The sequence below is a fragment of the Chrysochloris asiatica genome, unplaced genomic scaffold, assembly GCF_000296735.1.
Source record: "Chrysochloris asiatica unplaced genomic scaffold, ChrAsi1.0 scaffold00010, whole genome shotgun sequence".
NCBI lineage: Eukaryota > Metazoa > Chordata > Mammalia > Afrosoricida > Chrysochloridae > Chrysochloris > Chrysochloris asiatica.
The window spans coordinates 37,604,940-37,620,922 of NW_006408528.1; the positions used below are offsets into that span (position 1 = coordinate 37,604,940).

Consider the following 15,983-nt stretch of genomic DNA (forward strand, 5'->3'; position numbering starts at 1 on the left):
TTCTTCTCCTAGGGAGAGGGCAAAATCTGTTACCCAACTGTCCTGTCCAAGCCAGGACCCTGCCCATCAACCTAAACTCTTCCTTTTTATTCTACAAACTACATAACTGGGGTCCTGGTGTGGCGCTGTGGGCCAATGAGTCAGACTGCAAAGTCGTTTGAACTGAAAGGTTGGTGCTTCAAGCTCACAAACTGCTCCTTGAAAACCCTATACAGGGTCGCTATGGGTTGGAATTGACTTGACGGCACTTAACAACAACAACAGATAACTAGTCCCAAAGTCCTATGGAGTTTTCCTTAATATTTCTCACACTTGGCTCCCCGCCACCTCTGCTTTTAAATTTCATTATGCTGAAATGCATCAACAAAACATCTGACACTTCAACTATTTTGACATGTACAATTCCAGTGACATTAGTTACGTTCACCATGCTGTGCAACTGTCATCACTGTTTCCAAATAAGTAGCTGGACAATGAATAAGGACGACTGGAGAAGATTGATGCATTTGAATTGTGGGATTGGCGCAGAATACTCAAAGAACCATGGGCTGCCAGAATAAGGAACAAATCTATGTTGGAAGAATTACAGTCAGAATATTCCTTAAAAGCAGGGATGGTGAGGTTACATCTCATGTACTTTGGACATGTTATCTATCAGGGGGGACTGGGCCCTGGAAAAAAATGGAGGGTCAGTGAAAAAGACAAAGACTCCCAGAAAGATGGACTGACACAATGACAGCACAATGGGCTCAAAAAGAATGACGACGGTGAGGGTGGCCCAAGGCTGGGCCATGTTTCCGGTCAACATGAGTCAACTGACTTGATGGCATCTAACACCACCACCACCAAAGCAGTTAAGTCTTGAGTGCCTCTCTGAACATGTCCATGGTAACCACTAATAAACTCTGGTCTCTGTGCATTTATCTGGCCCTTCTTGACTTGCCTTGGTCCCGACTGTCATCACGCCTTTCTGAGTTACACAACGAAGTCCTCATTGCCTTTGCTACTTCCCAAGTGGCCCTTCAATGCATCTTTACACTGTTGTCAGGGTGATATCACTACAACTGAAAACTGCTCCTCTAATGGCTCCATGCAGTTCTCAGAGGGAGGTCCAAAGTTCTGAGCTTGGCACATACAGTGGAACTTTCTAGTCAGGCCCCCTCACCAAACTCCATCTCCTGCCTCTCTGCACAGTCTAGTCCCTCTGGCTGGGACACGCTTCCCAGCTTCTTTGTTTTGCTCATTCCTACTTGTCCTTTCAATTAAGCTCAAGTGTAACCTTTGCTGAGTCGTCCACTGGCTGCCTTTTTACTGTGCTCCCAATACCATAGCCTTAGCTCACTTGTGAGCTTCGTCTTTCTACTGACTCCCGGAGGTCGTGTCTGTGTCTTATTTAACTTTGCATCTATTAGGCTGCCCGGCTGGGGATTAGGAGGGATGAAGCCCATTTAGCCAGTTGTGCACCCCGGCCCAGGACTTCATCCAGGCCTTTTCTAATTGCATCTAGGTGCCATATGGAACATCAGTGATCTGTATATCCCCACATGGCAGGCAGTAGGTGTTTATTAACTATGGAATAAAAGTAGATGGGTGTGCTAGGCAAAGCTACCTGGGAAGATTTGCGGGGACAGTGAGAGCAATGGGGTGTCACTAGACGGTCAGGATTAGATTAGGAAGTTTGTAGCCAATTTGTAGACAATCCCCTATGTTGAGTTGTGGGATTAATCTTAATTCCATAGGCAATGAGGGAATCTTTGGTAGTTTTTTTTTAGTAGATGGTGACTTGGACTCACAACGCATTCAGGCTTGAAACTAGGTACTCAGAGAGGTTAAGTGGCTATTCAAGGTCACACAGAAAGTTAGTACCAGAGCTGGTACTTGAACTTACTTTGCTTGCCCCTAGCTCAGTTTGCTCTTCTGCATTACCCTCTGTTCAGTGTTGGGGACTCTGGCTTTCCCCTGACACCAGTTCCTGCAGTGGTCAGCAGACAGACGACAGCCAGGAAGAATGGAGCAGAGGGCAGTTAAGAGAGCTTGCTGTTGTTGGTAAGTGCCATAGAGTCAGTGCCAACTCATAGCAACCCCATATAGGGTTCCCAAGAAGCAACTGGTGAGTTTGAACTGCTGACCTTGTGGTTCAAACCGACCTCGTTGGCCAGTGCTTTGTCCCACAGTGCTGCACCAAGACTCCTGTTAAGAGAGCACTGCCCTTGAAAGTCAGCCTGCTCCTGGGTGCATTCTTGTTCTGGCTTCATGCTATTTACCTACTTAGTAAGTAAATCACCTGTTAGCTTCTGCTTCCACACATGGAAATACTCCAGGTCCTGCAGCTTTCTCTTCACAAGAGCTAGTTTCTTCCTTGCAATCATTTTGGTTGCTCTTCTTTGGACCCCTGGCTAGTTTCTTCAGATTTTTACAGAAATTCATTCTGCCTCTAACTGTAAGGGCCCTCTAGTTCATGGCAGGTCCTAATAAGGGTGTTGAGAGTTGGGACTCTTCAAATGTGGAGATGGAGCTAATCTCGGAGGTCTCCTGGAATGTTAGTCCCAATGGGGACTGTTCTTTATACCTCACACTGTGTGCCTCACACTCTTGGGGTCCCCGAAGCTCTAGGTTTGTTCCAAGGAAAGTCCACATGATTATCTTCCACAAGCCCCTAAATTTCCTCTTGCCTGAGGAGCCCCCTGCCACCCCTTCCCCCTTTGGCTTCTCTGTAGCTTGATTCTGGACTCTAAATAAATTATTTTATTCTTTTCCCTTTTGAATTTCACTCTGAGTCTGCAGAGCCAGCTCTCTCATTTCTTCAGAGAGACATGTGATTTCTCATCCTTTACCTCAGGTGGTAAGAGCCCTACCCTTGGGCAGATATGGTAACAATGCTAACATGACAGTATCATCAAATAGTTACTGAGTGTGTTGTTACTGTTATTGTAAAGTGCCTTCGAGTAGGCTCCCACTCATAGCGACCCTGTATAGGGTTTCTGAGGAGCAGCTGATGGGTTTGAACTGCCGACCTTGCGGTTCCATAGTCCAGTGCTGATTTACAGTGCCACACCAGGAATTCCACTAAGCACATACTCTGACCCAAACATTGTGCTGGCTACGTTTACAAAAATTAGCTCACTTAATTCTTAAAACAATCCCCTGGGGCTAGGACTATTATTAGTCCCCTGTCACACACGAAGAAACTAAGGCCTATGAAAATTAAGTAACTTATCCAGTCACCCAGCGGGGACTTGAACACAGGCAGTAATTCTAGACACTGTGCTGCCCTGGCATGTACTGCCTTGTGCTGTGAGTCACTGATGAGACATAGTGCTGGGGCACACATGCTCCTGGTGGGCAAGCTCAGAAGTCTCCAAGAGCTGAACTTCAGAGCTGGACCTTCACTAACCACCCATGCAACTCCTCCTACAGGATGGACCCGAGATCTTAAGAACTGAAAGAGAACAAAGCTTTCCATGATGTCCAGCTGGGCTGGGTGACAGGTAACGCCCTTCTCTTCAGCTACCATGTCAAACCTCTCCTCTGGATCACAAGAGGCTCTTGATTAACCTGGCATAATTAGCTCTTTACAAAGTCATCATAATTTCTAGTGTGCAAACGACAAGCGGATAGATGGATGATTTTATTCACTGGGTTTCCTAGGTATGAAGTTAAGTGCAATTAACAACCTTTAACTAACAGAATCCTTTTCCTTTTAAATGTATAAATGCATTAGATAGGCTTTATAGCTAGCCTTTCTTCTCACTTCACTAAGATCTGAAGGATAAGGCTGGAGTCTCTGTAAGAAGTCAGTCCCCCAGTGTTCCAGGGTAAACATGTTTGTCCGCTAACCAAAAGGTTGGAGGCTCGAGTCCACCCAGTGGCACCACAGAAGAAAGATCTGGTGAGCTGTTTCTGAAAAACCAGCTGCTGGAAACCCTAAAGAGCACAGATCTGTTCAGACACACATGGGCTGCCAAGAGTCAGAATTGCCTTGACGACTCCTGGCTTTGGTTAAGTGTTGCAAGACATGAGTCTGGGCATTTGACCTGAGGATCAGCATTTGAAGCTACTCAGCTTCGGCTTTCTGTCCTTGTTTTCAGTTAGGTTTCCTACCTGTCCACTCCACGGGTTACTGGTTACCTTTCTGACTTTTTGGTCAAGAAGAAGGTAAAAAGATAACTCAAAAGCCTCTCTTTTTACAGTCACTGAAACCGGCTCTCTCCCAACCCATCAAAGGGGTGACATTCTCCTTGGTTTTTCTTGCTCCCTCCAAATTACCTGCCCCTGATGGGGCCTGCCTGCTTGTGGCAGGGAGACTTTGTGGAGCAGGACCATGGCCTCCCTTCTTGCTGGGCTTTTGGTGATTTTACACCAATGCTTCTCTTCACTGGGGCAGAAAATTGAGAGGTGACCATATCACTGGGCAACTGGGCTAACCTCAGGGTCAGCACTTTCAAACTACCAGCTGTTCTGCGGGAGAAAGATGAATCTTTCTGCTCCCATAAAGATTTACAGCCTCGGAAACCCTGGACAGGGTTGTGATGTGTCAGAACCAACTCCACAGCATATAACCACCACTACCACCCTTTCCTTGGAGTCCTGGTGTGGCGCTGTGGGTTAATGTGTCAGACTGCAAAGATGTTTGAACTGCAAGCTTGGTGGTTCAAGTTCATCAGCTGCTCCTCGGAAACCCTATATATGAGTTTTAGGGTTGCTATGCATTTAACAACAACCCTTTCCTTGGAGTCATGGTGTGGCGCTGTGGGTTAATGCGCCAGACTGCAAAGTCATTTGAACTGCAAGGTTGGTGTTTCAAGCTCACCAGCTGCTCCTCAGAAACCCTATACAGGGTCACTATGGGTCAGAACCGACTCGATGGAACTTAACAACAACCATCACCCTTTCCTTAGACACACCTTGGTTAAGCTCTGTAGAGAAATAAAACAAACTCCCCCTCAGGCATAAGGCACTTGAGCGTCCCCCTTTCCTGGGAGCGATTTGACTTCTCATTTTATCATTCTGTTTTTCGGTCTGTTCCTTCCTCAGTTCCCCAAATTCCTGAACATAGTGCCCAGAAACAAAGCCAGAGGGTAAACACTGTTTCCCTTGGTGACAGGGACAAGCAGCAGGGACAGCTGGGGACAGACAGATGCTGGCTGTCTCCCCAGCACCCAACACTCACCATGCTTTATCCCTTGATCCTTTTGTAGAAAAGACTGTGTGCTGTTTGCTGCTGGAGGGAAGTAGATTGTCTTTGGGCGTTTTGAATGGCTTTGAAGTGCTGCTGGCAGAGTTATGGCCGCTGAGACAGGCTTTTGTTTTCCCCTGTACTAGTGATGTCCTGGAATTGGAGGGTGGAGACGCTGGAGAGGGAGAAGGTCTACACATTGAACCATGTCTTCTCTCTACAGGGGGAGAAAGAAGAGATCTCAGAACAGGGTCTACAGCAGTGAGCCTCTCACTAGTATGCACACTACACAAACAGAAACCGGCTTTGCTTGAAACATCCACACCACAGCAGCCTCCGTTCTGACTACAATTTGTCTTGACATCTGCTCCAGTCCACCAGTGAGCAATGATTACATTCTGAATTTCTAGGTCCAACGGCATGCTGAACTAACCCCAAAATTCCCATGAGAGGCATTTACCAAGCTCTCCCTCTGCATACCCGCTCCCGTAGAACTAGCAGAGGTACATCAGGTATCACCAGAACACAGGGAGATAGCTATACCACCAAAGTGACCCCCAGCTAGGTACTCAGAGGCCACAACATCCCTCAGGGCCGCAGGCTGGGTAGGATTCCTCAAGGGGCAGGATTGAGGCACAGGATTGAGCAAGATGCTTGAAGGAAAGTTTCCGTCTACAACCTACCTTGGTAGTTAATTCTTTTAAGGCTGACAGATTGGATGAAAGTTGGACTCTGTCCCCAGAAAAGGGCCTCCTAAGATCTATACACAGACGATTTTAGGAAGGAATCCCATATCCTGACGCGTTGTGTCTCTGTCCTTGTACTGAGCCAATACCTGGCATGGAAGCAGATGCCAAAATGGGCAGGACTAGAGTGCACAAAGCTGGGAATCCGCATTGAATGCCACCATGAAAAAGGTGAGGGAGAGGCAACAGACCGCACTCTCCCTTCGCCTCACCTCGGCTTCTCTCGTTCGTGAGACATTTCTGGCTGGAAGGTTGTCTGACCTCTCCTCTCAGATGGAGGTTTGGGAGCTCTCTGTCCTCCCTTGGACCCATCTGCTGCTAGGCTGTCTCACAGCAATACTGATCTAGTCCTTTCATGAAGAAGGAGTTGGGGTGGGGGGAGTAGATTTTTTAGGATCATCTCATTGCTGGGTCTTTGACCTGACATGTTGCTACTGTTTTTGTGATTAGCTGCCTTTGAGTTGGCCCCCAACTCATGGTGATCCCCCCTCTCCCCATGTGTTATGAAGTACAACTGCTCTGTTGGGTTTTCTTGGCTGTAATCTTTTCTGGAACGTTTGTCACACCTTTCTTCTGAGGTGCCTCTGAGTGGGTGTAAACTGCCAAGCTTTAGGTTAGCAGTCAGTTGCATATCACTTTTGCCACCCAAGCTTCCTGACCTGTTGCATAGGTTGCCTAAATGGAATAACTTTTCCTGGGTAACTTTTCTGCATGTAACCAAAAACTGACCTTGTGTATATAGTTATTTCCAGAAGCCATCCTATTAAAGGTTTTGAAAACCAAGAGCTAGTTCTAGGGCCTCTGTTTTGGTGTAGTGGAGGCATTGGTGCACTGGAGTTAGGAGATCCAGGCTCTGGCTCCAACCATACCACATATTTTGAGTCCATCAATTAAACTTTCTTGGTTCCATGTCTTTATCTGTATATGAAGTGGGTCCCTAGCTACCTTCTAAGGCCTTTTTCACTCCATTACCATAAACACAGGGCATACTTACACCTGCCCCTTCTCTTCCCCCTCTTCATGACTGATAATTACAGTAAGAGTATTAAAATATTTGACTCATGCAAGATCATCCTTCAAGGGATTCATCCTCTTTAAAATTGTTCTGGTCTTTACAACCCTGTGAGACAGGTAGGAACCAGCCAGGTGTCTCCATCCTCCTTACAGCCGAATGGGCAAAGAAGACCTGGAGAGGTCAGGACCAGTGGCTACAAGTGAATAGGCCCAGCTGCCACTCGGAGAGGCAGGCAATGGCTGTATTATGAGCAAGGTTTGAAGCCTAGAAATCAGGGAGTATAGACTGAAGAGTCACTGAAACGTAGAACTGGATTTTAAAGGTCAACTAGTCCAGTCACTTTTCTGGTTTATGAGAAAACCAGGTCAGAGAGGTTACTGGTTACCAGCACAGAACAAAGTTAGTTGGTAGTAAAGCTCAGACAACAACCAGTAAACTCACTTCTTTACTGCCCCTCAGAAATTTCTGTTTTGGCAGAGGTATCCAATATTGAAAGAACTTTGATTTTTTAATTACAATTTTATTTGTTATTTTTACCCCTATTCTAGATTTTTTCTATAGTCTTCATTCATTTGCTTGCTCAAGTTGTCCAGAGAGCATGTGCAGAAAAATCCCTCAGGCTATGTGAGGAGATAAGCCTTAAAAAAATCAAGGTAACTTGTGTCAAACTAAAGGTTAAAAATAATACAAGTCAACAATGAAAGAAAATGAAATGAAGTGTGTGATTTGTTGAATGTACAATTACTCTGTTGATGATCTACTCTGTAAACCTTCACTCAATCCACAATAAAAAGGAAAAAAAAAAAAAACTCAAAGAAGAAGAAATCACATGGAAGGGGATCATTAAGGGCCAATTCAATGGGCCAGACCACCGATTCTAAAATTACCTTCTCAGATAATTTTGGTTAGTGAACCTGGCCAAGACATTCTACCCCTAAACTTACAAAAAGTCTAAATCAATGGATACTCTTTTTTTTTCTTGGTTTTATTTTTTGGTTCTAGAAATTATTCTTTAAATGACCAACAGAAAGAACAGTTGTACCTGAAAAGAACATTAATTGAAACCTGAAGACAGCCCTTTACCTATATGTATTTTTCTAAATGTGTGGTTTTGTACTGTCTGTAGATACAAATAGACTACAGTTGTATTTTTCTACTGAAAATACAGTGAAACTGTTTCTTGTTGCTCTTGTTGAAGTGAAGCTATCACTAAGGTAGTTTCCGGGTTACAAACATGTGACTCACAGATAATTTCTACTCGCCTTTTGCTGCCGTTGTTAAGTGTCATGGCGGTTCTAACTTATAGCGACCCTGGTTAGGGTTTCTGAGGAGTGAGTGGCTGGTGAGCTTGAATCGCCGACCTTGAGGTCCAGCACCACACCATAAGTGTGCCCTCATGTTGAAACAATTGAACCAACCCCAATTTGCAATTCTAAAATCACTGGCAAGGTTCTGAGACTTTTCTTGCACCCAAGTAAGACTAAGGAACCCTGATGGCACTGTGGGTTAGGCACTCAAATGCTAACCTCAAGGTTGGCAGTTCAAATCTACCAGCCATTTCATGGGAGAAAGATGAGGTTGTCTGTTCCTGTAAAGACTGATGGTCTTGTAAACCCTATATAGGGCCACAGAGTCAACAGCAGCTCGATTGGTTTGGAAAGTAAAGGTAGATAATAACTATATGTGCTCTGACTTACCTACAAATTCACCTGAACCACATACTGAGGGGCTGCCTGAGTTTCAAGGTACCCTGTAAAGAGATCTGTGATCTCTGTCTTTTTCGCTGTGTGAACAGCTTGTGTGCCACTGGAGTAGAAGAGAAAGGCTATGTAAATGTTGAAAGGTGGGGAGAAACGGGTAGTTGGCTTCCTAACGTGATAAGCTTTGGCAAAGCATTTGAAAATGGGTCATTAGAACTGATATTCCTGGTGGTAGGGCAAAGTGAGCAGGTCTTACTAGAAAACCCAATTCCTATTTAATCTGTGTTTCTCGATCTGTGAAGATCTACCTGTCTGTGGGTGACTGTCGCTCAGTTATGTAACTCTGTGGAGAGAGATGGGTGGGCTGGTGATGGGAGCTGGCCAGGCCTTAGTTTTCTGTTAAAAAGATGTTGCTCTGAAGGTACAACTGTTCCAGATAGTTTCCCGATTTGTGTCACAACCATTTTGTTACAAGCCCACACCCATGATGGTTTAATCATTAGATTGATCCCTAGAATTATTTTCATCCCCTCTGCCTTGCTCAGAATGAGTTTATAGAATATCTATTCTTCATTCACTTTTTAAATAGTTTATAGATTTCAGCGATTTTACAGAAAAAGTTTTTCCCTTCCTATTTTCCTAATCTTTGTTCATTCAGGTAACAGAAGTATTGAGCAAACTATAATCAACTGTTTTTTTTGACTATTCTTTTGCAACTAATATTATTCTACATATGAGGGGCTTCAAAAAGTTTATAGAAAAGTAGAATGAAAAAGATAGTGGAATTTCCCACGAACTCTTTGAATCCCCCTAGTAAACATTTCTAATTCCCACACCCTTGTCCATTTAAAATAAAACCAGTTGTTGAGTGGATTCCAGCTCACAGTGACCCCACGTGTATCAGAGGAGAAAGGTGCTCCATAGAGTTTTCAATTTACTTATTTTTCAGAAGTAGATAAGCTGACCTTTCTTCTTAAGTGCCTTTGGTTGGACTTGAACCTGTAACTTTTCAGTTAGCAGTTGAGCACAGTAATTGTTTGAACCACCCAGGCCCTCCAACATTTTAAAATGTTACGGAGTTTAATCATATTGACAAATTATTGCTGTTGTTGAGTGCAGTTGAGTTAGTTCTGACTCATAGCGACCCCGTATAGGGTTTCCAAGGAGTGACTGGTGAGCTTGAACTGCCGACCTTGCGGTTTGGACAGTGCAGTCCAGAGCATTAACCCACAGAGCCACACCAGGACTCCCAAGCTATTGACAAGCTATGGATTATTTAATAACTATCTTACTATTAGGAGTCCTGGTGTGGCGCTGTGGGCTAATGCATTAGACTGCAAAGTTGTTTGAACTGCAAGGTCAGTGGTTCAGGCTCACCAGCTGCCTCTTAGAAACCCTATACAGGGTGCTATGGGTTAGAATCAACTCGATGGCACTTAACAACAATCTTACAATTGCTTATTATTATTATTATTATTTTATTTTTAAGTGCTGTCGAGTCAATTCTGACTCAAAAAAGGCCCTGTACCATTTACAAGGAACAGCTGAAGGGTTTGAACTGCCAACCTTATGTTTGCAGCCCAGTGCTTATCCTACAGTATCACACCAGGAGCATTTGTTTATCTGCAATTCAATTCAAAAGAGATTTAGACAGACAAATAACCCAACAATGGGGAAAAGACCTGAAGAGACATTTCACCCAAAAGGACATTCTGATGGCCACGAAACACAAAACTCCAGTTTGCTGTGTAGTGCTTTAGGGTCTTAAAAACTTGCACGCTGCTATCTAAGGCACAATTGGTCTGTATTAGCCAGAGTAACAGAGGAAGGAGGAGAGTCGGGAATGGGAGCAGGATATGGAATTTGTGGCTGACTGCCTCTATGACCACTGTCTCCTTTGCCATGAGAACAGAATGGTACCCAGCTACCTTTACTGAACATTTAGTCACAGATTGATTCTACAGAAGAGTTCTGACCCAAAGAGGGAAAATGCAGGACAGAATTTCAAATTCTTATGGACTCCAGACTTCTTGGAACCATGGGGATTAGATGAATCCCTGAAACCCTTGTAGTTGTTGTTGTTAGGTGCCACAGAGTCGGTTCCAACTCAGAGTGCCCTTATAGACAACAGAATGAAACAGTCTCGGTTCTGTGTCATCCTCCCAATTGCTAAGCTTAAGCCCACTGCTGCTGCCACTGTGCCAATCCATCTCATTGGGGGGGGGGTCTTCTTCTTTTGCACTGGACCCTCCACTTTACCAAGAATGATGTCCTTAGCTCTGAGATAATCTTTTAATCTTAAACAAAAAATATCCCCCCAAATCTTCTTAAAACTAAGCAGCAGATTAGCTTAACTAGTAAAAAATGTCTACCTTGAGTATTATGCTGTTTTAGAACTATTTGTGTAGGATCAAATTGACAACAGCAATTCAAAAGATTAGATAGAAACTATAGGGGGCAGCTGAGTTTATTTTAATGGAGAAGGTCCAGCCCAGAAAAGGAGGGTGAAAATGGCCGCACAACTCAAAGTATGTAGTTAATATTACGGAACTAACTGTCCAAGAAGTTACTGTATTGGTGTACATTTCGTAGAATCTGCTGTATTAGTCTATGTTTTGCTGTATATATTCTCAACAGTAACAAACAAACGAAAAAAGAATAAGGAAGAAAAAATAAGAGAAAGGTTTACTTCCTTTAGGTATATTTTCCAAAGTGAAATAATGCAAGTGTTTACAACTCTCATTACACATTTCTTTCCAAACTACTCAATAGAAAGCCCAGACTAATCTCCTGTGCCAATGCCGAACAGAAGGTGCTCGGGTGGCACAAACTGTGAAGTGCTTGGTTGCTAACTGAAGGATGGATGGTTCAGACCCACTCAGTGGCTCCACCGGAGAAAGCTCTGGTGCCTTGCTTTTATAAAGATTACAGCCTAGGAGAAAGCTCTGGTGCCCTGCTTCTATAAAGATTACAGCCTAGGAAACCCCCTGGGGCAGTTCTATTCTGTCACATGGGGTTTTCAATGAGTCAAAAATGATGCGTTAGCACCCAATAACAACAATATCAAATAAGGACCACCTACCTACTGAAGTGAAAACAGAAGCCTGCTGTCAGAACCCCTCTGCAGGATTAAGGACCCACACATCGCTAAGAACCTGAGTGACTGATCTTGGGTCAGTCATATCTGGCCTTACCACTTTTGTCTTCTGGCTAATAGTAATAGTTATTTACTAAGATTTTCCTACGAGTTCTGCTGTGGTGCTGTATGAGTTAGAACTGACTCAACTGCACTTAGCAAGATTTTCCTAGTTGTCAGTTCAAACCCACCAGCTATTCTTTTGAAACCCTAAATGGAGTTTCTATGCATCAGAACCGACTCAACGCCACTTAACAAGATTTTTCTAGTTGTTGGTTCAAACCCACGAGCTGCTCCTTGGAAACCCTATATGGAGTTGCTATGAGTCAGAACCGACTGGACAGCACTTAACAACAAGGCACTCTACTAATCACGCGATTTTCCTGAAAGCATTTTTATAAAGGTTGTTGTTGTTAGGTGCCATCGAGTCAGTACCAACTCATAGCGATTCTATGCACAACAGAATGAAACACTGCCTGATCCTGGGCCAACCTCACAATCGTTGCCACACTTGAGTCCATTGATGCTGCCACTTTGCCAATCCATCTCATTGGGGGTCTTCCTGTTTTTCTCTGATCCCCCACCTTACCAAACATGATATCCTTCTCCAGCAACTGGTCCCTCCTAACAAGATGTCCGAAGTATGAGAGACAAGGTTTGGCTATCTTGGCCTTCCAGGAGCACTCTGGCTGTAATTCTTCCAACACAGATCTGTTGGTTCTTTTGGCAGCCCCTGGCATTTTCAATATTTTTCTGTACCACCATAACTCAAAGGTATCAATTCTTCTATGGTCTTCCTTATTCATGGTCCAGCTTTTGCATGCATATGAGGTTATTTAAAATAACATGGCTTGGGTAAGGCACACCTTAGTTCTCAAGCTGAGGTCTTTGCTCTTCAACACTTTACAAAGGTAGGTACTATTATCCTTTTTGGAGCTCTGGTAGCTTAGTGGTTTTGAGTTGGAACTACCAGCTGTTCCGCAGGAGAAATACGAGGCTTTCTGCCCTTGTAAAGATTTACAGCCTCGGAAACCCTGTACAGGGTTGCTATGAGTCAGAACCCACTCCATGGCACACCATTACCACCATTATTGTTTTTATGGAGAGGAAACTGAGGTTCAGAAATACAATGAGTTTCCCAAGGTCCCAGAGCTAGGAAACATCTTATCTGGGAACATCTTCAGAGCCTGTTGTTTTAAGTCTAAGTTATTAGCTGTTAGCTGCCAGTCGAGTTAGCCCGACTCATAGTGACCTCATGTACAAGAGAACGAAATGCTTGGTCCTGAGCCATCTCCATGATTTACCCACTCAGAGTTTTCACTGACTGATTTTCAACAGTAGATTGCCAGAGTTTTCTTCCTATTATTAGTCTCAAAGCTCTGCTGAAATTTGCTCAGCATTCTAACAACTCACAAGTCTCCAATGACAGAGAGTGGTGGCTGCACAGGAGGTGAATTGGCTGGGGATCGGTATCCCATGTGGAAGAGGAGAATTCTATCACTGCCTCATCATTGCCGCATGTGAAATGCCAAAAGATGCTGCTGCCAATGGAGAGAGGCTGGAAGAACCTGCCGGACTCCTCCACCCTCCTCAATGCCTACAGGCATTCCAGTAGGACCCCGGCTCTCCTCAGATAGGGAGAGAAACACCTAAAAGTCACCAGTCAAAAGCCTCATGCCATAGCCCCAGGCCTCAACCTGAAGAGTTGGGAGTCCCTATACCAAATAAGTGAAAAAGCAAATCCTTTAACTTTTTTCCATTTCCACCACAGGGAGTTCAGGCCAAAGCCTCAGCTGGCTGTTCTAAGACCACCTGTTTCCAAATAGACACCTTCCACCATCCAGGTGCTGCTCTAAGCAGCAAGCCCAGAGATGGCTGAGCATTATGGGCTTCCACACACTGACTCTCAAACGTTCTGGAAATCTGTCAGGTGTGGGCCCCTTGGTGTCTCCCAACTCTGCAGGCAGAATCCAGCAGGTGATTCCATTTCAATAAGACCTCAAAACCTGCTCCTCCCCAAGGCCTATTCATAGAGATAGTTTCATATTCCCAACCTCAACAGCTTGCCTTCTAAACCCCAGTACAAGAACGACGCAGCAGCCAGTGCAGGAGACAGGCTGCGCAGGTCACTGACAGCCAACGTAGCTCCCTGTACCATTTTTAGAAAGCAACTTGTTGAGAATTTTCCAATACGACTTTTTAAGGAACCATCCTCTTGCAACAGGCCTCATCGTCTGTGGCCTACCACGGAGGTGTAAGCTCCCTTGGGCTCAGGCCAGCACCTGGCTTTCTCATTTAACAGCAGAGTCTCCTGCCCCTACCTCTGAGGGCAGGTGACTTGTTAGCTGGACTTGTTTTATCAATGGGTTCTATCTGCTTTATTGGCTGCAGTCAGGATGTTGTCTACAAAGGACAACCCAGAAGTCTAAGGGTCTTTGCTCCAAAAGTAAACTGGACTTAGAGGGAGAAAGACAGAGCATCAGGAGTAACATGAGGATGCACAACTACTTTGTAAAGCCGGCATCTTCCTAGCTCACAGCTGTGGAAACGGAGACAGACTTCACTTCAGAAACCTGTCCCAAGCCATATCCTGTGGAGGAGCTGGGGCTAGAAATCTAGTGGCTAAAGAAAGAGTCCTGGTGGTACAGTGGTTACAGTGCTTGGCTGCCAACCAAAAGGTTGGTGGTTTGAACCCACCAGCTGCTCCTTAAGAGAAAGCTGTGTCTGTCTGCTTCCATAAAGGTGCATAGCTGTGGGTACTTATAGACAGCTCTACCTTATCCTACAGGGTGGTAATGAGTCGGGATTGACCTGCCAGCAGTGGATCTGGATTTTGGTGGTTTGAGGTGGGATACTAACCCAGCCTTCCTCAGCAGAGGAGGAAACAAAGACAAGGAAAAGTCAAGCCAAGAGACTCCTGAGCAGTTTCCACCCCTCCTCAGACCTTGTGCCTCTTTAAACAATGCCAGGGTGCCAGCTGCCAGGTGGAAGTTCCTTAAAGCTTAAGTGTCCATCACTAATAAACTTGAACTAGAGCTTCTCTGGGACAGTGGTGACTCAGTGCTAGAATTCTCGCCTTTCATACTAGAGTCCTGGTGTGGCGCTGTGGGCTAATGTGCTGGACTGCAAAGTCAGTTTGGACCGCAAGGTCTGGCTCAAGCTTAACAGGCACTCCTCAGAAACCCTATACAGGGTAGTTATGGGTCAGCACTGACTTGAAGGCACTTAACAGCAACAACATGCAGGAGACTCAGGTTTGATTCCTGGCTAATGCATCTCAAGCAAAGACATCACCCATCTATCAGTGGAGGCTTGAGTGTTACTCTGATGCTGACCAGCTTTCAGTGGAGCATCTACACTAAGGCAGACTAGGAAGAAAGGCTTGGAGATGTACTTCTGAAAATCAGCCCGTGAAAACCCTATAGGCCACAACAGTCCCATCTCTAACCAAGCAACGGGATGGTGCAGGGCCAGGCAATGTTTTGTTTGGATGTGTACGAGATTGCATGAGTTAGGGTGACTCTGTCCACTACCACCACCACCAAGTCTTCTTGACTTTAGTCACCCTTACACTGGTATGGCACTATAGGATGGGTACAGGATTGCTAATTGCAAGGCCTGTGGTTCAAACCTAACAACCAGTTGCTCCTTGGAAACCCTATACAGGATCGCTCTGAGTGGAACCCACTCAGTGGCACTTAACAACAACAACAACTGATTCCCAGACAACAAGAACTGCCTGAAGCACTATGATCTTGGTCAGAGGCCAGTTTGGACCAGCACAGCTCCCAAATCTCCCAGGAAGATTGGGAATTAGTTTTGTGGTCGTTCAATCATCGTACACCCATTCATTCACTTAGACATCATATACCCATTCACTCACTTAGAAAGGAGACCAACTGAGTGCCTTCTGTGTCAGGTGCTCTGTGAGCTACTGCTTCTACTCTTGCCAGCTTGTACAATCTCCCCAACAATCCCACACAGTGGATAGTTTGCTCCCTTTTTATAGTGTTGTTAAGTGTCATCAAGTTGGTTCTGACTCACAGCGACCCTGTATAGGGTTTCCGAGGAGTGATTAGTGAGTTGGAACTGCCAACCCTGTTTAAACTGACTTTGGGGTCCTGTGCTTATACTTCAGTGCCACACCAGGGCTCCTTTTTATAGCAGGGAAAGTAAAGTTTAGCAAGATTATGAACAAGACCAAGGTTGC

At 44.9% G+C, this 15,983-nt stretch overlaps 1 protein-coding gene across 2 annotated transcripts in view; it reads right to left on the reverse strand.

Moving 5' to 3' along the window:
- ATXN7L1 (ataxin 7-like 1) overlaps window positions 1–15,983 on the reverse strand; it is a 302,423-nt gene that overhangs the window by 59,917 nt on the left and 226,523 nt on the right. For both annotated transcript variants that reach the window (XM_006834381.1, XM_006834380.1), the window contains one exon: window positions 5,171–5,393. In XM_006834381.1, the coding sequence (XP_006834444.1) occupies window positions 5,171–5,376 (206 nt within the window). In that variant the 5' untranslated portion in view covers window positions 5,377–5,393. The remainder of the gene's footprint in view (window positions 1–5,170; window positions 5,394–15,983) is intronic.